The sequence below is a fragment of the Arvicola amphibius genome, chromosome 11 (assembly GCF_903992535.2).
Source record: "Arvicola amphibius chromosome 11, mArvAmp1.2, whole genome shotgun sequence".
In the NCBI taxonomy this organism is placed as follows: Eukaryota; Metazoa; Chordata; class Mammalia; order Rodentia; family Cricetidae; genus Arvicola; species Arvicola amphibius.
Genome location: NC_052057.2, coordinates 39,349,080 through 39,372,234, shown reverse-complemented (window position 1 = coordinate 39,372,234; position 23,155 = coordinate 39,349,080). Strand labels below are relative to the sequence as shown.

Here is a 23,155-nt window from a genome sequence, read left to right as displayed (position 1 = left end):
TGACATAACCTTAATAGCAAAATTGATTGGTACTATCTACTTTATTCAAATATAAAACATATTAATAAAATGCTTAAGGACATGAGGTACATATTCTCTTGAATATATGCAACCTCTAGATAAGAAAGCGTTTATATTTCTAGTCATATAGAAGAGAGAACTGAAAGTAACTTCCTATTGTGGCCCTGATACAGGTGTGTGCGTGCGTGGATTGATACATGGGGAGGCAAGGGGATAACAGATGTGACGATGATAAAAGTGGTGGCTGCAATGATGAGGATGAAAAACAGAAAATAGACAGACAGACAGACAGACAGACAGATAGACAGACAGAAGATTGAGTATAGATAGATAAATCACAAGCTATAAGGGAAAGCATACAGAATTTAAGTAAAGATCGTATTGGCTGCTAATGAGAGAAAAACATGATGAGAAGTTTCTTACAAGATAGTCTGTCTACATTTTAAAGTTTAGAATGTTTTGGTTTCTTAAGATTTTGGCCTTGTTTTCTAATTTGGTACATGACTCTGCACAAATAAATTGAAAAACCATCATATCTGCAGTTAGCAGACACCTGCAACATTTCTGTTCACTGGCCACACTGTCTGTGGAATACTAGCATACGCGCTCACATAGAGAAGGAGCTCCCGGAGTCAGCCTATGTCCATTCCGATACAGCACACAAACTAGGCTCTGAACAGTTTGTTATTAAAAGGAGCAAGAAAGTGGCAAGTGATCTCAAAAGATATTAGGATGCCAATTTGAAAAGATGCACATTGTCCAAAAATGGTCCAAATTAAGCACCAATAACAGCGAGTCTTTTTTTTTTTCTGAGACAGGGTTTCTCTGTGTAATAGCCTTGGCTGTCCTGGAATTCATTCTGTAGACCAGGCTGGTCTCAAACTCACAGAGCTCTGCCTGCCTCTGCCTCCCGAGCGCTGGGATTAAAGATGTGCACCACCACTGCCCAGCAGCAGTGAGTCTTTTAACAAAAAGGATATTCAAACTATATAAACAAAACCTTGCCAGTCATCCTAACAGTATGATTGGTGTGAAAACTAGGAGTTAACAGAGAAAGCACACATACATCTCAGGTTTTCCCTGTGATGTCAACTCTGTTTTAGGGTGGCAAAATAGACAATCTGGAGTAGGAGTACACAGAATTAATTAATCCTTATAATTCACTAGTTAGTTAATGAATCCAGGTAATCTGCTTTATGCTTCCTGGTATAAATAAATGATAATATCAATGATGCAAGCAGTTAAAGCAATAAATCCAAAGCCCAGGCCAGGTCTAGGATGTAGTGATGTCTTTATAGACGATGGAAGGAAAGAAGAAAAATGTTAGGCACCACCAAGGACATATAAACAGCAGAACTGCAAGGAAAAAAATGGACTGAGAAAAACAGCAGGAGAGAGATTGTCTGAGAGGGAGACTCTGACAAGAGGAACACTTGGAGACTCTGACAAGAGGAACACTTACTAGATTAAAGTAGACATAATTCTGTCAATAACAGCATACACAGACCTTCTGTTCATAATAATCCTAAGAGCTCTATCAGAATTATAACATCAGCTTAGTATTTTTAAAGTGCACTACCAAAACAGTGTTTCAAAAGTCTTAACTTTAAAACATCCTGTCTATATATTTTTTCTTAAGAAAAAATATGTTATCCAAAATTTGTTTCAAACACTCCAAAATAGGTAGAGAAGAAAGACAAAAAGGAACTGGTCTTCTGTCATGATTCTGGAAGCTGAACATAAATTCACCGTCCTTTCTGATTTGTGCCTATTTGAAGCATTCCACAATAACAATCTATTAACACTGCCAAGAACGAGTGTTTAATTTTCTGTCTCATTTTTTTCTGTGAGATCAGGATTCTGTATTTGAATATTAACTAAGAGCTGCACTAAGAATACACTCCTCAGCAGTTATGAGTGAGACTGGTTTGTGAATAAAGCCCTGACTCTCATATCTTCATAAACTGAAAATGCTTTTCCCACGTTCATTTTCCTCTATAGCTTCTTTCTTATTCATTCTGGCACATGGACTCACTCTGAGGCCCGTGAGCCAGTCCTGTAGCAAACGTTGCTGCTCACCCACAGTGCTGATGCCTCACTGAAAGCAAAGTACCTGCTGGGAACAGGGACATGGAGCTGAAAGGGAGACCCCATCTTTACCTACACTATGCCATCCGTTGTTTGCAAAAGATGTTGAAAGCTAATAGATGGGGGAGGACAGACCTCAGTAACAGCAATGATCATGAGCTGCCATTCTTACAAACCACTGCAGTGACTGGGAGTGTGCTATCTTCCATAAACAAGGAGGGCAAGCCATTTCTGCTACAAATTCCGGTATGTGTAACAGAAATCCTGATCCCTGCCTCCCAGAGGCAGAAGACTGCCATGTGTCCTGAGACTCCTAATTACAAGGTTGTGGTCTAGTTACGAGAGAATGTTGTGAGCACATAGCACTCCTCGGGGGATGACAAAGCAAGGGAGCCTTGCCTTCTTCCCTTCTTCCTTCTCTCGTGTAGCATAGACACATTATTGTCCCATGGTGTTATCACTGCCAAATACACTGATCAAAGGGGGCATGGACCATTTAGATAACTCAGTCAGTGATATGAAAGCATGGAGAACAAAGTTCTTTTCCTAGCATCCCAACATAAACAGGCTGACACGGTGGCACACATCTGAAATCCAAGAAAAGAAGATCCCTAGGGTGGGCTCTCTGGCACCAGCTGGCCTAGCCTACTCAGTTAGTTTCAGGCCAAAGAGAAACCCTGCCTCAAAATTAAAAAGAAAAGAAAGGTAGACAACCTCCAGAGAATGATAGCCAAGGTTTCCTCTGTCCTCCTTATGCATGTGCATATAATGTTCATATAACTGCACATACATGTGCACATGAACACTTCCCCCACACACCCTCATAGCCCTCACATGCACACCCAGTAGGAGAAATGGAAACAAGTTCCCAAAAAGCAGAAAGTGCATTGTTTCCATAAACGTAGAAGCCTTGCTGTCAGCCATCAGACTTCTCTACTTTTCATACAAATTAATAATAGTGGAAGGAGCTTTGGTCAGCATCTCATGTTCTAGTCCCCTCCCCATATCTGGATTAGTTTCAAAGATTTTAGGGACAAAAATATGGCTCAGTGTGTTAAGATGCCAGGACTAACACACACACACACACACACACACACACACACACACACACACACACACACAAGAATTTTAAATATTTTAGATGGTATGTGCAGAAAGAAGAAATGTCATGTTAAAGAAGGCCATCTCTTCTGTCGACAAGATTAGCAGTAATGGCAGCATTATGAAGTGGGAAATATCCAGAAAATGTACATTTGTGGCAGGGCTACAGTATGTAAATTCATGACCACCTACAACATTGGTGAAATGGTACCCAAGTGCATGATAATATGCTCTTTGCATCTGGCCAGGCTTCCAGAAGGTTCTAGAAGGTTCCTCTAAGAACACTTGCTATCTACTTTCCAAAGGAAGTGAAAATTCCAATTTTTGCACAGTTCTTCTCTTTAAAAGAGAGAGAGAGACAGAGAGAGGGAGAGAGAGAGAGAGAGAGAGAGAGAGAGAGAGAGAGAGAGAGAGAACTGTTCTTCTCTTTTAAAACACCAAAGTAAAATGCTTCATTTCTGATCCAGAGATAGAATTTCTTTGTATGAATATTTTCTCTTCTCCCTGGCATCTACTGGTTTTATTTTTTATAATATTGGGGAATTATTATATTTAAGAGACACTGAATGTTTTTTTCACTATAAATTTATAATTTACTAACCATATATGTATTTAACTTATTGATTTATTCTCTGAAGATTTATATTTATAGAGTGAATTTGAAAGGTGTTAGGGAATCTCTCTTATTTCCCATTTTCTTTTCTCATTAGTAATGAACTAACTTGTACTTGAAGCTAGAGATGTATCTCTTTGATTCAGTATCTTTGAGGAGAGCCATTGAGAAGTGGTTACACTTCGTTGTCTGTTAGTCATTCCTACCTAAACAGAATGATGTTTGCATGAAATCCTTTCCTCACACAGACTGAATCGGGGGAAAGAATGCATGGCAGTAAGAGGAGGGAAAGAGAAATAGGGAAGGGAGCCAGTAAGGACAGACTGGACAAGAAAAGGCTAGATGGGATGAGAGCTGTGTCGAGAGCCTACTCAGACACACTCTTGCAAAAGGCCATTTGATGCACAGCCATCCCATGGAAACATGGTGGGATGTGCTCACTTGAAAGTCTAACTGTGTATTCCAAAGATCATTTCCAGATTGAAAAAATGATGAATGCATTTATTAAAATCCTTTGTGAACCAAAAGCAAAAGCTATTAGGTAGAAATATGCAAAAAGAAAACCTATTAGTATCTCTGAACATAAAATTGCATTTTGTAGCATAATTATCAACACAGTCTTTTAAGGGGAGGCTCCAATGTTGTTGCTTCCTTCAGTAAAATGAAAAAAAATCTTAAATTAAATTCAAATATGCTATTGAAATCTGATTTTCATTTTCTTAAAGTAAATATTAAAGCATTGCTTCATTTAGATTCCTACAGTGCTATTCTTCCCTTTAGAAAAACCCTACACCAGGAAACTGAACGTATTCTTGTCCTGTCATAGATGTGCGATTTGATGATGAATTTGAATTAAATCCTTGAGCTACATGGCTCTATCAAAAAGTATATTTTAAAATGAGCCCGAGGTCTAGATTTTTTAGTCATTTAAATGACTTAGAGGTATTTTTATTATTCTTGGTGTATCACTACCTATTTTTCCCTCATGTATTTTTCTCTCAAAGTCCTCATTGTCCCCATAGAGTTAAGCCTTCAGTTTACAATAACCCAACTTAAATTACAGCATCTATAGGCTAGAGGTGTGCTCAATGGTAGAGCACTTGTCTAATATAGCCAAGGTTCTGGATGGAATCCTAGGTTTAAGAAGAAAGGAAGAGGACAAAAAGAGAAAGGGATGGAAGGAATAATTCTGTTTGGCAAAAAAAAGACCCAAGTTCACTATAGCTATCTTATGGACAAGACGTTTTAAGAAAACAATGATCCCTGAACTTGTCACCACGTCTGGCCAGGTTGTTGAAGCTCCAGTCTTCCCCAAGCTCCAGCCTAGCATTCAGCTGCAGAGCAAACACTCGTGTTCAATAGGCTTTTGCTCACCTTTGCAGATCAGGGAACACTCGGTCACATTCCTTACAGTCCTGGTTGCCATGGATCTCGCGGAGATGGCTCTCACTCTCAAGGTTTTGCTGCAAGTCCTCTTCCACCATGGAGAAGGCCGAGTGGGGTGTGCTGCATGGAAACTTCTGGTGATCGGCTAGTTCAGCCTTGGATTCAAAGAGCTGGTCACAGTCCTCACAGCGGTGCTGCCGTTCTTCTGTGGAGACAGTCCAAGAATCATTAGCTCACACTGTAGGGTCTGGAATCATCAATTGCCACCATAAACCAGCCATCTTTTTGAGTCAAACAAAACATAACCCATAGTTTGTTTTTGGCGTGTGTGTGTGTGTGTGTGTGTGTGTGTGTGTGTGTGTGCTGGAGACTGAAGGAGACTATCTGCACAAGTGGACTCACCCATCCAAATGTGCACATGTGGAGGGAATAGGTTGCTGTCGCTATTGATCCCCACTGTATTTTTGGAGACAGAATCTCTCACTGGGCCTGGAACTCACCACTTTGATGAACTGGCTGGCCTGCGAGCCCTGGGGACACTCCTGACTCTGCCTCTACCTCTGATGGGGTTACAGACGTGACGAGCCATGCTTGGCTTTTCCATGGATGCTGAGGATCGAGACTCAAGCACTCATGCTGGGACAGCAATCGCTTGACTCGCTGAGTTATTTCCTAACCCTGAAAGTTTGACTGCCATTTCTCCCAAGCCATGTTCAATGTGTAAATTAAAAATAATGAATACAAAGAGCCCCATAAAGAATTGGGAAAATAGCATTTTTCCTTTGCCTACAGTGTGATCTGATCAAATAAAACTTAACACTTAACACCTCTATAGGTTCTAGGGAAAACAGAAATAATAATCACAACTTATACATCATGATCTATTCTCTCAAGCCAGTATAGGCACTATTCACATTCCCTAAAACTTAAGTTTGAGAAAATTTTTCTTTTTTTATTTTTATATTTTTATTTTTATGCAAATTTTCAAATAACAGTACTAAGCAGTCAGTTACAGAGCTGAAAGATAAGTGATTGTGTCAGAATTTGAACTCACTTCCACTTTCCCCTAAGCCAAAGATATGTTGCTTGAAAGACACAAGTGTACACAGAGGCCCTGTTTGAGCAAGAATTATACCTATCATTGTCAATAAACTGTCATTACCTAGGATGGAGCACAGGATGTTTCCAGCATCCTTCAAGGCTAATTTATTGTACTCTGGGGTCAGGGATAATTGACATGGCTTTGTTAACTAGCAAACAAGAATTTACACTTTAAATAGGTAGATTTATAACTAGGCAGTGATAATGGAAACTACCAACAGCATTCTTTATAAGTCAGGGACAAAGAGCACTGTTCCTGCCTTTCTATTCAATAGCTGAGGTCCCACTCAAGAGTCCGCACTCAGTGGAGGTCACAGGTAATGATCCCACAGGTATTGTGTATATCTCACGAAGCTGAAAAGCACCCATAGTAACACCATGACACATAAGTTGTTTTGTGGACCTATAACCAAGGAAGACGTTATTCTTCAGCTATTAATTGACTGTTTGGTGGAAAGCATTACAGTCACCTATCAAATTGCCAGAGACTTTGCTAGAGGATGAATACACAAGGAACTCAGAGGGAAACACATGAGTGCAGCGCTATGACAAACAAACACACAGGAACCCGAAGGAAATAACTGCCCAACTCAACTACATGGGAGAAAATGCTTCCTTCACAAAGGGTTTAGAATAGGTCAAAATCATCACAGTGACACGGTGCTAGAGCGCACTAAGGATGAAGGTTCTCACACCACACATGGCTCAGAGAAGGACCAGGCTGCAAAGTATGCCAGATGTATAAGATACATGGAGGGAAGGCAGAAAATGATGCTACAGAAGCACACCAATGCTCATGTTAAAGGGGGACTGGAATTTCATTGGGCCCTGGAAGCTAGGTTTTATTTAGGCTTTGTGCATAGAAGAATTTCCCCTACCCCATGTGCAGTGGGGCAAGTCTAATAGAGAGACCCACTAAGAGCCTGCTACCTCTGAAGACACAGGTTTACCTTAAATCACATCGGTAACGGGGTGGGGGGCAACAGCAGATAGCACTGTCCTTACTTTGTATGCAGAGACTTACAGAGGATGGATGTTCTCTACAATCATCTCCTCTGCCTTACAGAGAGTGAACCTGCCCCACAATCATCTCTTCTACCTCGGAGGGAGAAGTCTCAACAATATTAACTAATGATGTTTTTCTAAGGGTTATAACACATCTATATATTCAAGATTTGTGCTTCCAATCTCATCTAGGAACCCACAAAGAAACTGAACTTTCAGGTGCAAAATACACAGAACAAAGAGCCTAATATTAGACAGCAAAGATCCTGCCCTAGAAGCTAACTCTATGCATTCACCATATTTTCTTCCAAGATGTTTAACTTCCCTTTAGCCTCAGTTCTCAACCTGTAAAATCACTGTAGTACCTCACTCATGGGGGCTGAATCTATGTGTAAAACTTTAAAAGAACAAGCTATGCAAAGCATATTATATCCAGCATTTATAAGCTATGGAGCGTATAGCTTTAAATTCTTTTTTTTTTTTAGAAGTATAGAACCCAAATGATCACTTACACATTCTAAGTCTTATACATCAGTATATGCTTATAATTGAAAACAGATATGATTCATTAAAACCATAAGCAACTAATAGTTCAAGGATATTTTTGCAGAAATATATGTGTGTTTGTATGTGTGTGTGTAAAACTGTGTGTGCGCAGATGCATATATATGTGTGGGTAGGAGAACAATCTTAGGTTCTTGGGTACCATGTACTTTTTTTTTGAAGCAGTGTCTCTCATTGGCCTGGAACTCACTAAGTTGGCTAGATAAACCAGCCAGTGTCCCAAGGTGTCACCTGTCTCAACCTCGTAAGCACTGACACTACCTGCCCCTGCTCTTGGATGTTTCTACATGGCTTTTAAAGATCAAACCCAGGTCTTCAGGCTTTCAAGGCAAGCTATCTTTTCAGCTCCCCTAAATCCCTTAAACCATGGTTGCTTTTCTGAGTGGCAATTTTAAGAATGGAAACATTACTTCTGTTTGGGTATTTTGAAAGTGGTAAATTAATCAGTTCTATTTTTAAGAACTGTGTGGAAACACCTAGGATTCAACAATCATGTACAAGTGAAACACTGTACCCAAGGAGGCTCAGACTACCCATCTTTAATCGCCAAGCACCCTAGACAGTCTAAGCAAGGCCTGATGCCACATTCAGGCTCAAACTCCACCTGGCTGACTGGGAAGTCTAGGTTTCTAAAGGCAATTTCATATCAGCCTTTCCAATAGGAAAATGTATACCCCAAAGATACCCCTAAACTTCCAGGATGCTTTACAAAGAGAGAATGGAGCTGAACTACAGGGGCAATGCTTGTGTGAAAATAACCAGCCACGACGGCAGTTCCGACACAGAGAGTCTTAAGGTCCTCTCTCCACATCCCTGGAGAACAACTCTGGTACTTTCAACTCAAAAGTACTCTAAAGTATTTTTGGAACCAAATCACAGTATGTTAGGTGACAGAATCAGAAGGGAAAGAGATTGTCTCAGCTGTCCTGGTCTGTCCTGAACCCGTGTTACTACCTAGCTGTCCTTTACCTGAGCCTCCATCTTTTCATGTAGAACAGGCTTCTTGCATGGAATAATTTCATTGGCTGTAAAATTTCCTCATCAATCATTTTCTTGCCCATGATCTCTTCCTTTCTCCCTCTACAAGGTAATGCTGATTAAAATTCTGCTCCCATGGAAACGCTTTCCCAGTAATAGAAATATAAGCGGGAGAAATGGCTGGTCGTTTGCTTAGCAAGTTCCACACCTGGCTATTTGTGGTGGCTCTCAGAATGTTGGAGAAGAGGCTGGAGAGAGGTTCAGTAGCTTAAAGCACTTGATGCTCTTGCACAGGACATGGGTTCCATTTCCAGCATTACGTGATGGCTCACAACCTCCTACCACTCAAGAATAGGGGTCTGAAACCCCCTTCTGGCTTCTGCAGGCACTGCTCATACATTGTGCACATAGAAACCTCCAGGCAGAACACTCATGCCCTAACTAGCAGACTAAATAAAGAAAAATAAGTAAACAAGCCAATAAATAAAAGTGAATGAATGAATAAATACTCTTTAAAAGAGTGGAAGGATTCTTACAGAAGAAACTAACCAAACTGAAAGTGATGGTTTTAACCAGATCTTCAAAATCTTCTTCCACGCAATTCGGGTTAGACCTCAGGCAACTGAAATTTCTCCAACACAACAGCCACACATCACCTCCAGAAAATACCCATTCTGGGTAAACACATTTGTCAAGAAAGACACTGTATAGCCAAGGAAATTAATGAAGAAAGCACAGGTGTGAAGGGCCTTCGTGGAAACATTGCTGTCTTCAGAAGGCCGTTGGCCCTAGGTGCTGCGCACAGTGCTCACCATGGATGTCAGATGCCATGGGCTCACCTGGGTGCTGCTCACCGCACTCACCATGGATGTCAGGTGCCATGGGCTCATGGGGATCCTCTTCACTCTTCATGAACAGCAGGAGCTCCTCCCCAGGCGCAATGTCTGCGACTACTCGGTAGAAGATCTTTGAAGATCGGGAGCAGGTGACAGGGAAGACAGACAGGAGCAAGCATTAACAAAAGGCAGAACACACATCAGAGCAGCTGTACAATTTTTCATATTTTAATAAACATATTCCCTTTTAGTTTTATCAAAGGAGATGGTGATTTCTGTTTTATAAACTAAGAAGAAAAAAATTTCCTAGTTGGAAGAAAAAAATCTTTCAAACAGTTCACAAACTTTTACCAAATCCTAGCTAGTATACAAACCAAATTTCCTAATAGGAGTTTGCAATATAGTCACCTACAGTCTGTGTAATGTTTAACAAATACTTTTTTCATGCCTGGATTCCTCAAAGCACCCAGCAGGCCACACCTTCGCAGAGCTGAGCCACTCCTGGTTATTCAGCAGAGGCCTTGCTAACCTTGAGCTGCCCCTAAACTAGCAGAGGAGCCTTTCTCCATGTGACTTCCCAAAGGCAGTGGTTGGTGGGATGCAGCAAACTGAATTGCCATGGTCCCTAGAGAACAGAATCATAGGGGAGTCTCTTCGTTTCACAACACTACTCCCACCAGCGATAAGGTGAGGCCCTAGGTCCTGCCCTTGTGTCCCAGTCTTGATTTCAACTTCAACAGGCAGGCCCTGCCCCTCATGCTCAATGTGCAGTCAGGCTGCTGTGCTGGGTGTTTATGCCCTGGTTTCCTACCTAGGAGGTAAGGACAGGAAGGGTTTAATAAATCTGCTACTAGTGGCTTGAAAGGGATTGGGGAGACAGGGGCTGTATGGAGAACCCCAATCTGAAATTTCCAAGAGCTTCCTGTCTTTCCAAGTAGCTCGGTGACAGACAAGTCATGACCTCTTGCGTGTCCTGGCACCAGGCTTTCTATCACTGATAAAAAAGAAGTATTTAAGCACAAAAAATCTTCAAGATATGCTTTTATTTTATCATTAAAATGCTATCGATGGTTCATCTTATTCTAAGGTTAGTTATTAAGCAATTCTATAACCAGATAGAGGTTTTGAGACAATGAAGCTTATACTGTAGCTAATAAGCAGTAAAAATTACAGCTCTCAGCAGCATCTGTATGTGTCGGCCCTGTGGCTTTTCTTCCACGCTCATCTCTGTCGTGCTAGCGTGCATTCTCTCTCTCTCGGTCACAACACACCAATCCTCTTCCTCACTAGCTAATCCATAAATAAACAAGATTGTACTCCCCTCCCCACATATTCTGAACACCAGGGCACATCCAGGAGCAAAAGCAAAGCAAATAGCGAAACCTATGGGGAAAGTACAGAACACAAATCAATCAAGAAAGAGGCAGAGAAACCCGGAAGACACTGTTCTGTGAGCCAGGCCTCGGACTTGCTCTGGTACCCAGGATCATCTACTCATTCCAGTTGAGAAAATCTGTGTAAATCATCTTGTAAGATCAATGGAAATATTCATGCATTTGTTCCATCTGCCTATTTGTTTATCCTTTGAAAAGCTGAAGACCTTTGAAAAGCTGAAGAAGTATGTGCCTCTCTTTTCCAGTAGGTGGCTCTAAACTCCAGTTGTTTATTTCATTTTATTTTGTTCTATAAAAAAAAATCAGAGCATGAAATTGTGCTAAATTTAAAAAAATGTATATATATTTTCTGCTTACTCTCTTTCTTGTTAAAATGAGGCTTTTTTATTCATTGGTACCTAAACCAGCCTAAGTCCCCTTATAGAAAACAATATCAATCAGGAAGTACTACTGAGCACTGCTATAATATAACCTGCGATTACTCTATTTCTCCAGAAGTGAAGTGTAGACTACCACAAAATGGGCTCCTTCTGTGGTTTCTGCTTAAAAGGGTCACAAAGTTGAGCATGCTCACCTTGCACCCAGTGCCCGCCCAACATACCCTCAAACCTCATCCTCCTGCCTCTGGAAGCCCACAGGCAGGAAGAGTCCTTGCTCAAAAGTTACCAGATTAAAAGCATATCCGCGCGCAGGGTGTCTTTCCTCTTACACCTGCGGGTTAAATACTGGTTACTACCCTGCTTTATCCTTAAGTTCTATTTCCCCTTAGAAGACAATAGACTTCTCTCCACCGTTTGAATCACCTCTGCTCTGGCATTGCTTGCAGGTTTGATTTATTAATTTCTTTTCCAATGGCATGTGAACATGCAAATCATGGTGCATGAGGACTTTTCAGTAGCTTCTCAGAAACAGGGAGGGCAAAAAGACAACGCAAGTCCAATTTTCTCATTGGGGACCCCTTCTCCGACACACACGTCAGGACACTTGAAGAAAGTATTGCGATATCATGATTTTTTTGCGGTCCTCTATTAATCATGTCTCTTCTAATTCCATTTTAGATTTGTGCAATCGAATGCGAACAGTCCAAGGAACAAAAGAAAATGATGGATACACTACAACTATATATTATGAAGACAATCCTCCTTGCCAGGACATAGATCATTCGTGTAATTACCCTTTAAGTGTCCAGATTGTCATGTGAAGAATATTGAGTGCATAAAATATAAAAGACATGGACGAGTGTTGACGTTGGCTTTATTTACTGGAGGTAAAGGGTGACATTCCAGGCCATGAAAGGCAAGGCAAAGCAGAGTGGATTTTAACTTCAGGGTGTTCTTTTCAATTTTAACTGAATTTTTATGGTGCTCGTGAAACTGGGGTTTGAAAAGAACTGGCAAACGCCAGGCATAACGAGGGCAAATTCTGGGCAGGCTTCCCCATACAGCAATAAGAATGTGCCTTAAAGCCCCATCCTCCACAACCTCATGGGTCCAGTCCTCCTTTCAGGGGGTTTCTGCTCCTGTGATCTTTGTTGTCTGCCTTTCCTTAGGACCACAGAAGTCCTAAAGTCAAACTATGTGCTCCTCCTCTAATTATAATTTGAAAACTTGAGCCCAGAGATATCTTATCACAATAATAGAAAAATATTAGCAAGCATTCGAAGCAAAATGACTTTCCGTCTCTCTCTCTCTCTCTCTCTCTCTCTCTCTCTCTCTCTCTCTCTCTCTCTCTCTCTCTCTCTCTCTCTCTCTCTCTCTCTCTCTCTCTCTCTCTCTCTCTCTGTGTGTGTGTGTGTGTGTGTGTGTGTGTGTCAAACTGATTGCATGGGAAAATGATGGGACACAACCCTAAATGAACCTCCTCCTTCAGGAAATACTGTGTCTCTGTTTTCAGGAAATGCTGTGTCTCTACTTTCATGTTATAAAAACATCTTGTGGTAAATAAGAAGCCGGCAGCAGCAGGAGAGATCTCTGCAGACACTTACCAGTGTGGATGCTTACAGACACACTGTCTTTAGGACCAGGGCACCTCAGAGACTTAGCTGCACGGCAAGTTTATAAACCCTGTGTCATCTGACTTATACACCAGAGGAAAAGACACTATTTTTCTGGGGGTTTTGCTGTGGAAAAAATGGGAGTTGATTAGTCTGCTAAATTCCATAAAAGACTTAACAGTCCTCCTTTCCCATTGTAGCTGTGTGGAAAAACTTAACCGGGTCCAAAATTAAAATGTCCTGGGTTTTGTGATGAATTCAATACAAGGACAGAAATCTCAAATATTCAGAAATAAGTTTCAACCAATTCAAAAGTTGTCAGTTTTCTGTGCTGCTCTCTCTTGTAGAGTGCGCTGCTGGAATGAAAGACAATCCCAGCACAAAGTGGAAAAGCAGAAGAAGGGTCCCACCAGTGTGAGAAACAGGTACACGGACGTTCTATTTCACAAGCCAGTTATTGCAAATCTAAAACCCTGTGATCTCTTCTGGAATTCTAAATTTGATAACTGTTACTAAAATTCAGAAATAGATGTTATGAACATGGCTGAATTTTCTATACAGCCAAACTTTTTCATAACATAATAATTTAATTTTTCAACTATCTGAATAAACTGTTTTTTCTTTTCCAATAAGCTGTATTCCTCTTCATAATGAATCACATAATGAATGTGATACTTGGATTTTTGAATTCTTCAATTTATAAAGATAAGCATCTGTAATGATTGGTTTGGTAACCGCCTTCGTTGTAGTCTTTTACTACCAATTTTTGTGAGAGCAGCTCACTAACAAAATTTCTGAGTTTCAAAAAGAATTCTTAATCATTTGCATAGCTGCAAAACAATACCAGGAAACCCAAAACTGTTCCCTTTTGGTAGTAGTGACATTTGTAGCTTAAGGCATAAACATAATATACCTGTAAACAGACATCATTTACTATAGATAGAATTATTGTAATTAATTCATTTTAACCAAACTCTGAAACCAATTCTGACCAAAAAAAAGTAAGGTAAAACAAGGGGTAAAAAAAACCCAGCAGTGATGTGGACAGGAGCAGCCAATCTCTAGATTCAGAGAGAGTCATTGCCACTGTTGCATGTACATATTTTTTTGCTGGGACATACTATATATTTTACATGTAACATCTAAATGAAGCAGAGTTCATACTTTTAAGGAATTTCAAATTGTACATGAACTATTAACAATCTCATGTTATGTATTAACTGTATCTAAATGAGGTTAATCCTTCGTCAGATTAATTCTACTTGTGTGTACATTTAAATATATATTATGTTATACACATCTTATATGAAGATAAAATTTTAATTAACTTTAATTAATTAGATATCATTAAATGCTTCTTTCCACCAGTTACTTAAGCTCAAGAATACCACACTAATGAGGGTAGAGACACTCAAAAGCATTCTGGGAAATGCTAAAGTCTTCAGAAGGCTCTCAGACTAACTCCATTTTGTCAAGGCCTCTGTCCAACCTAATCTGCCATCAAAATAATGATATTTCCATTTGTACTTTAAAAAGGTAAAACGTTCTTGCTCATTATCCTACAGAATAGAAGTTCTGAGAATCTTCCAGAACAGCTTTGCTGTTAGTGTGCCAGGCTTGGATCACTTTAAAGTGTACGATTTGTACTATTGAGTTAGAAGATAAACTTCAGTGTACAAGAGAAAACAAGAAAACAAACCATTTACTTTTTAAAAGATGAACAAGGCCTCATTGTTATGACTTTCCATTTATTTTCTGCGGTCAAACACTGGAAGTTTTATTTATGCATAATAGACTGCACTTGGCATGTCTAAAAATGACAGAAGTGTGAATTATGAGTGACCTTCAACCTATTCAGGAAGTTCTAATAATTGAAATAATAGAGAAATGTACTCCCTGCAGAATCTATATGGAGAAGCAGCTTTTTCAGACTATTGCTGTGTTTTCTCTTTGAAGCTGTCAGCTGATTTCTCCCTCCTCCAACTCCCAATGCTTGGCTTGAATGCTTTGTTTTTCTACAGCTTCATTCAAAGCACCCATGAAAAGCAGGAAAGGCCAAGTGGGACTTGCATGTTTGGAAGTGACTAGAAGGGAAACTAAGTGACAGTCAGTGTACATGTCTGTACAGAGTCAACATTTGATGTGAACACATCTGCCAGTCTTGGGGCTTCAGAGACAGCATGAGTCCACAGGCCATGTGTGCATACTTGACCTCCCCAGGAAATACAGTCTGGGCCCCTTATCTACCTCTAGCAATGGTGAGCAACCCCAGATCAGGAGAGCAATAATGATGTCAAGCATTTAACCTCTGAGGGAAAGTCCCAATGGTCAGTGTAGGTCTGGTTTTACTGAGAGGCAGAGAAGCACCTTCAGAAAACAGAGATAGACCGCCAGGAAATAAACTCTTCCAACAGAATATTAGCTTTATTATGACTGAGCTTTGCCCAAGCCAAACACCCTTTAATTTCTCCAAACAGAAGTATTCTCCGTCTATACTCTAGACACAGAGCAAATCAAGAAAAAAATGGAGAAGCTTGGGATAAAGTGATGTAGCCTTGTGTCACCAGCTTGTCTGGCATGCATGAAGAGTTCATTCAAGCACCAAAAATAAATAATATCATGAATAAATAATAAATAAATAAAACAATTGGGACAAAGTGGGACCTACTGTCCTATAAACAATACAGTAGAACACATCATTGGAGTTTTTTTTCTTCTATACATTCTTTACTTATTTATTAGTAACATGAGAAAACAGACAACATAATTTACTGAATTAAAGAAAACAAAATTGGCCTCGGTCCTAGTTTCAACAAAAAGAGAAGTGCTGAAAAGCCCCTTGGTGTGCCTGGAGACCTGTGCACCCTATCTAAAAACCTCTCAGGGTTTTCCCTCAGGGCTCACAAGCAATGCCCATGACCCCCCCTTTCCTTACACTGGCCATTTGTTTGATTGTATGGAAACTTCGTGATCACTATAAGTGGTTTCTGAAGGTTTGTCAAAAGGGCCCCATCACATTATATAGAAGCTAAAGCTCATGGTTGGGTTCTACACTGCAAGCTGGAGGCTTCTCTTCTGCCCTTGACCATCCTTGGTGACCCGTGAGATGTGTTGCTTAATACCTTTCTGGCTTCACACCAGAAATAGCTAGAATCTCCTGTGCACGTGGTGTTTTGAGCTCGTCTTGAATGAGAGATGATGTCTACATGCAAACACTGATTATTAAAAATGGGCATGTGTTGTATCAGGTCACTATCTGCAACTTAAATATGGGTGTAATACTTTAGTTCACGCTTTTCAAGGCAGGGGTCCGTGGGTAGGAATGAACAAAATCTATGTATTTAAATTACATCACCATCATGTCCCAAGCATTATACTTGGGGAAGAAGGTGGGACCTTTTACTCATGTAAATATTAAACTGCAAGCTATGTCTGAGGCAGTTTCATCTTGGGGTAAAGGAAGCAACTTATCAAGCAGATAGCAGGCACCAGAGTCAGTCTGCACACTGCTCACAAAGCTGGTCCCTAGGTACTGCCAGCTGGCATTCATCTTAAAATAGCAGAGTATAACTTTGGTATAAAAGTAGGACTTGACTTAAAAGCAAAGAAAATGCCCAAAGCCAATAATAACTTTAACATCAAAAGAAGGCATACAAACATGAACAGAAATCCTTGTAAAGGAAGAGAAATTAACAAATTACCTGACAGTGAAGGCAAACAAATTTTCTACAAAGTGGGGAGAGGTTAAAGAGCTCCCCATTTTCTGTACTCAGAGTTGATTTGCTGTGCCGTTTTTGCACCATATGTATTAAGTGAATGTTGAAGGAAAGGGAATTTTTCCCCTCCTCAGTAAAAGGCCAAAGAAAATAAGTTAATAATTGAGCCCATAACAAGCTTGCAATAACAACAGCGCTCTAGTGTCACACAGTCCGATAGCATCGCTCATATGAGCCTGGGCTGAGTGGAAGCGGGTGTGCCAAATCAACCATGGTCGTCCTGGAAGCAGTTAAAAGTTTATAAGGTAAAGCACAAACGAGAACAATGCCCATTCCAACTGAAAACACTGTGGAGTCTTGCTGCCATTCATTAACCACCAGGGAGCTGGTTGGGTCCCCTAAGTGAATTCTGACTTCGTATTCTCTGTGGCTCATACATTCTTCCCTATCTCATTGCTTCAGAATGGACAGCAGGCATGAGGTAACCCCTTATCGAAGCATTTCTTTCTATTCAGAGGCAACGGTAGACTTCCCTGGTTCTACTTACTAAATACCAGCTGTCAAGGGCCCGTTTAAAAATGAAAGTACATATCACTTTGTGTAAATGACAAGATTAATAATGTCCTGGCTCTCTGAGGTCTTTCCTCCATTTAAAGAGCATGTGAGGGCAAGACAGGACTCAGATAACTGTGTTCCTTCCGTGGCGCAGAATACTAATACTTCCACACATATAAATTATCCCACAGAAAATCCTCAGATCATTCTGATTACCATGATACAAAGATGGACTTGGCTTTCATCTAAAAGGCCAACTTACATGAGCTTAGCTTAAACTCTCTCATTATAATTAAGAGTTTTACTCTAAAGATGCTTTGGAGGAAAAACTCCCATAAGAACACAAAACTTCTGAATATATTCAATGAGGAGACCAAGCATTGCTTGAGGATCATAGACGCCCCGTAGGTAGCCTGACCTTTGACTTGAGGTTAAGAATATAGATAGGTAAGCTTGAAAGAGGGTAAAGAGAGATGCAAAAGTAGGTTGATGCCAGGTCTAAAGAAATGCGCTACATCCTCCAACCACCCTGGTTTATAAAAGGAAGCAATCTCTACAACTTCAAAAGAAAGGTATAAAAATAACAAGAAATTTTAAAAGCCTCAGTAAATCATTTAGATGTTTGGACCATTTGACTTTAAATATGCGGGGGGGTGGATGCTTCTCCATATAAACGAAGCCTCTAAATAACTGATAAAGCTCATGTTTGCTCCCCTTGAGGATCTAGCTTGGGACAGCTTCCAGCATCCAGCTCTCTGCCTTTCCTCTCATCCCAACCTACTGCTCAGAACCAGTTGCTGCTCCTGTAAGCCAGCCAAGCTATCTAATGCATCTACCTACTGTCTGCTGCCAGGAATGAATATTCCCAACTCACTGCTGGGTGTCAGCAGTACTGCTACATAGTATCGAACACAAACTTTAAAGAATGTAGGGAAAGTAATCAAGACACCAAGGATCATGAAGTTTGGGTGTTTGGATGGTTGCTCTACTCTATGACTTGTATGTGATTGGGGTCTCAATCCTCGTGTCTTTGGCATAGCCTTCCTTTATAAAGATAAATTACTACAGTTAACTCAGTACTTTCAGTCAGGGAATACAACATCAGTCAGACTTGAAGCTACTTAGAAATTATGCCTCCGCAGCAATGCCAGCACACCCAGAATTTCTGCTCCCCAAAATATCACAGCAATAATTCTGAGAATATGAAATGAAGAGAGACATCTAAAGTCGTAAGACCTGCCTCTTTCTGGGCAACTGTGTCAAGAAAGAAAGCTCATTTTCAAAGCTCATTCTGAAATATCTGAAATAAAGTAACACACACACATATGTACAAATGCTCACACACACACACATGCACACACATGAGCACACACACATGCATGTGAATCTGTTAAAAAGTCTAAACGGAGGAAGATCACCTGGGATAAAGTACTGATGGAAAAGTAGGAGAGGAAATGGTTCATTGTGTGGTCCCTGCTTCTCCATTTTATGACATAATTCGGGTTACATTTGTTATTAGTATTACTTAAAAAACAAAATCCACCAATCAAAGAAGGCCAACATGGGTTTTATCCAGGGTCTATGTTCTGGCAGCCGCCTCCTACCAAACTTCAGAATCTTAGCATGCACATTTATTTTCTTTTTCAGATCTTATCCTTCCACCTTGTTATGAAGCTGATTTAAATTCATTCCATTTTAACTTAAGCTTAGAAATGTTTTGAATATACACTATGATGCACACACTTGTCATTTGTCCAGGGTAATCATCGCCTTCTTTGTTTGCTCACCTAAACACCACCAGAACTAGATCACAGCTGAAAAATATACCCCAAATTCTTTCTTTTCGGAGGTTACAATATTTGCCCATTATGCCCATAATAACTTAAAGTTATTCTAAGAATCAGAGCAAAGGAGAGCATTTTTATGATTTATCCTAGAATAACACAGGCTGATGCTGGACAGGTAAGCTGATGTCACTAATTTAATAACTACCCCTGATGCAGGGCTTCTCTCAGTGTCTAGAGAGTAAACGGAATCTCCAGCGATGGGATGGGTGTGTTTATAATGAGATGGGCTGTACCTAGCCACCATTTGACAGATCCACCCCCAGAAAAGAGGATGCAAAAGCACATCTGGAGGGTCTCTGCTGTCAGCTCTGTATCTTTGCACCTGGCCCAACATTTACATTTCAAAGCTGTCCAGAGATGCCCAGCTAAATGGTCTTTCTGGAACTGCAGAAGAGTTACAGATGAATATGTTTATAATATACAGATACGTGCTATTAAGGTGCTGTCTTCTTGGGTCCTGTTAACTGTGCCAAAGATACTGCTGGAGTCTGCAAAGACACCTCTCACAGCCGTCTTCTATCTTTGACTTTTCTCTTAAGTGTATGGCTGAACCTACTTGACCGTGCAATATCAATTTCACGATTAAGTTATTTTATATGTGCTCATTGTACAACCATGTAATATAGAAGTTTTCGATGAATACTTAAGGAAACTGTAAATATGTATCTCATAATGGTGTTCTGTGTCTTTCTCAATTTTTCTCTGTTTCTTCAGGTAAAACATTAGATATTGTTAAAATGAGGAACATGTTTTCTCTAGAAACAATGCCTATAAAATGTGTACTTTCAAACTAATTGGAAAAATTACAAACGCTAACTGTAATGAGCAGCCCAATTCACACACAATTATAAACCACAGGACTTTCCCTTTAAATGCAACCAAGTTTTGCAAGAAGAGCTTACTTATCATAAAACATCTGAGATAAAAATTAAATGCAAAGTTCACCACAAGTGGTCTTGAATTAGCTACAAGTAGAATTCTTGAATCACCTTTTAATGGTTTTAGAAAAAATAATGATATACATCTGTTGTCAGTAACTATGAATAGCAAATAATCATTAAGATATATTTATATTATTTCATCTTAAAGGGATCTTTTGAGGGCCCATAGTTTTCGTTTTAGGAAGCTATGTTTACAGCACAGTTTACCCCTTATTAGATCTATCCATTTCCCAATCTGTGAACAGGAGAGGCTCAAAAAGTGCTTTCTGCTGCTGGAGACAATAACTCCTAGGACAGGATTGGGATATGCTGTTCTCAAAATCAATAGCTAATTTAATAATATTTTCATTTGTCAATAACACTTCGGTTTTTTTTTTTACAGCAAAGGGAAAACCCAATTGATTAGTTTATTATTTTTGATTATGCTGAAGATTTAAATGATTCCCATTTAAACATAATTTTACAACTTACTACCTTATGTTTAGTTTAGCCAGAAAAAAATGATCTGGGAGCTGGTGAAAAGCCAAAGAATAATCTCCTAATGATGGCTGGGAGTCTTGGGCTGATGGCGCTAGCTTTATTTAACTGCTTTCAATTGCAACCATTTAATTTAAACTTTTCATTTTCTTGGTGTAGTAGATTTGCCAAGCAACCATTTCAACATGGTCTTGGAAGGACATTTAAGTAACCATGGCATTAAGGGACACATATGACTGTAATACAATTAAATTTTAACCCAGTGATGTTTGTAATAAAAAAAAGTCAACAGGATAACCCTCTTATTCTTTAGGCACTTTCAGATAAATCTACAAGAGTCATAATTTTATTAAGTGCAAAATTAGTTTCAGGATAATATTGTGACCTTTATTTCATGGTTACTTTCTTTAAGTCAGTCTGACTTCTTGGTCTTCCATAAAGTCACACAATGATCCAACAACTTTAAACTTTTGCTTTACACAAAAGACAAGTAGTTTGATTATTTGAAGAGTAAAAGTTCTCAATTTTTATGCTGATTTAGGTAATTCAACACAATTATTCACTTTATAATGTATAATCAGGTAAGTCTGCACCAATGACATGCATAAGTATATAACCACTCTTTCAAATAAAACGATATCATAACATTTCAAATATATCATTTGCAAATTCTGAATAAATCTCAAATTTAGCTCTATACTTTGTATGAATGTACATAGTAGAATGATAAAGAGAGAATGCAACAGTAGTCTCAGGTACTTCGTTTCTAAGTCACTCAGTAATACTACAATAACTGCAGCATTGATATTGATGGTAAGGCAGCACGAACAGACCACCCAAAGAAAACAGCACTGGAAAAAGACAGTGCTAATAATGTCTCAGTTCCGTATCGTGTGTCCCTGTGTTAGCTTCTGCCGTATCAACACAACCAGGTCACAGGAGTCTATTGCAGCTCGCTGTTATAGTTTTATTCTTCAGGCTTCACTGATACCTTAGTGTTCTTAAATAAGACAAGTAAATATTTAAAACATACCTGGTCATCTATCTGGCATGCAACAAGGTTGTGCTGATCATAATAGCCAGCGAATCTGATGTACTTGAGCCAGCTGCCTACATCTGGTTGACTGGCATCTATGCAGAACTTCACATTGCAAAACTCATCTAAGATCTGGAAGGAAGAAGATGAGAACAATAAATTGCCATTTCGGCCCATTGCTGAAAGTAGTCAGTTCCTTGAAAATATGCCATTGAAACATGTATTCTCCCTTTGAATCTTTACAAGAAAAAGGTCAGGCAGCACATATATTCTTAAAGGAGGCATAAGCTAGACTGCTTTTACAAAAGGCGTAAAGCAATTTTAACTTATCACAGAAACTGATTAATTGCTTTCAAAACAAGCTTGCTTCTTCTTCATCCATGAATAATCTCGATGACTTAATTTTATCTATTGTGTTTTCACAGAAGAGTCATATGGAACGGCATGTGCGACATAATATTTCTAAGCTAAATATTCAATATTTGGGTTTGGATGATTCAGCTGTCAATATTGTAGTTCTGCATAGCCTCCTCATCTGGGTGAGTGCTTTTACATTATTTCATTTTAATTCGATTAAAAACTTTCATCTAAACATCATTAAATTTCTTTTATTAGTTTGCATTTCGTCACCAAAAATTATGCTTGAAGCTTGAAGTTAAAGAATTGTCTCATAGATGTTTTTGAGCAAACTAAAGACAAGCAAAAGAAAATTAATATATATATATATACATATATATATATGCAAAGTATGACAACCTAAGGTTTAACTAACCCATATCAATACATGTTTACATACTATGCCCAGTAAACAAAATAACAAAGTGGCTTGCAGGTAAGCACAGACTTAGCAGGTCTCACATGTTGCCAGCATTACCTTATGATGGTGCTTTATCATTTTCTGAAGATGTGTGTTTTGCCTCTACTAAATGATAATGTCACTCGGGACACTTGCAAAATCCAAGTTGAAATGGGAAGCTTTTAATTTTAAGGTTTCATATACTCAGATCCAGCCTTTTCTGAGTCATTAACCTCAATAACTTGCTAAGCATCAATATTAAAAGCTATGGAGTCACTGACCTCATGGTGGAGAACTAGGGGCTGGCAATGCTATGTCAATCAGCTAATGCAAACTGTGAGGACGGTTTTCTGCTCCAGACTAAACAACACGCTCTAGGACGAGAATTCATGAATTAAATAACCCTTGAACTCTGCTCCTGCTATACCTGCCTGGAAATTAACATTAAACCTTTCACTATATGGACCAAGAGCAGCTTTGCATAGAACTCCGATAATCACCCACTTGCAGATTTAAGTCATCAACTCACCATAAACTTCAAGAACTCGGTTCTGAGCGCCCCAGTCTAAAGCACTATGAATGAGCCCTTGACCATGGGGCCATTGAAGGGCAGTAAGTCGCCCCAGGATTTAAAAAAAGAAAAATGGTAACCTAAGAGAAAGACAATAATTGCTCCCTCTTCTTCCCTCAACCTCTCCACTCTAACA

General features: G+C 39.5%; 1 protein-coding gene across 2 annotated transcripts in view; it reads right to left on the bottom strand.

The window, feature by feature from the left end:
- The window catches only part of Mecom (MDS1 and EVI1 complex locus), a 558,857-nt gene that overhangs the window by 36,961 nt on the left and 498,741 nt on the right, over nucleotides 1-23,155 (bottom strand). For both annotated transcript variants that reach the window (XM_038348277.1, XM_038348278.1), the window contains 3 exons: nucleotides 21,650-21,784; nucleotides 9,721-9,823; nucleotides 5,198-5,414 (listed from right to left, as the gene is read on the bottom strand). In XM_038348277.1, coding sequence (XP_038204205.1) covers nucleotides 5,198-5,414; nucleotides 9,721-9,823; nucleotides 21,650-21,784 — 455 coding nt within the window. The remainder of the gene's footprint in view (nucleotides 1-5,197; nucleotides 5,415-9,720; nucleotides 9,824-21,649; nucleotides 21,785-23,155) is intronic.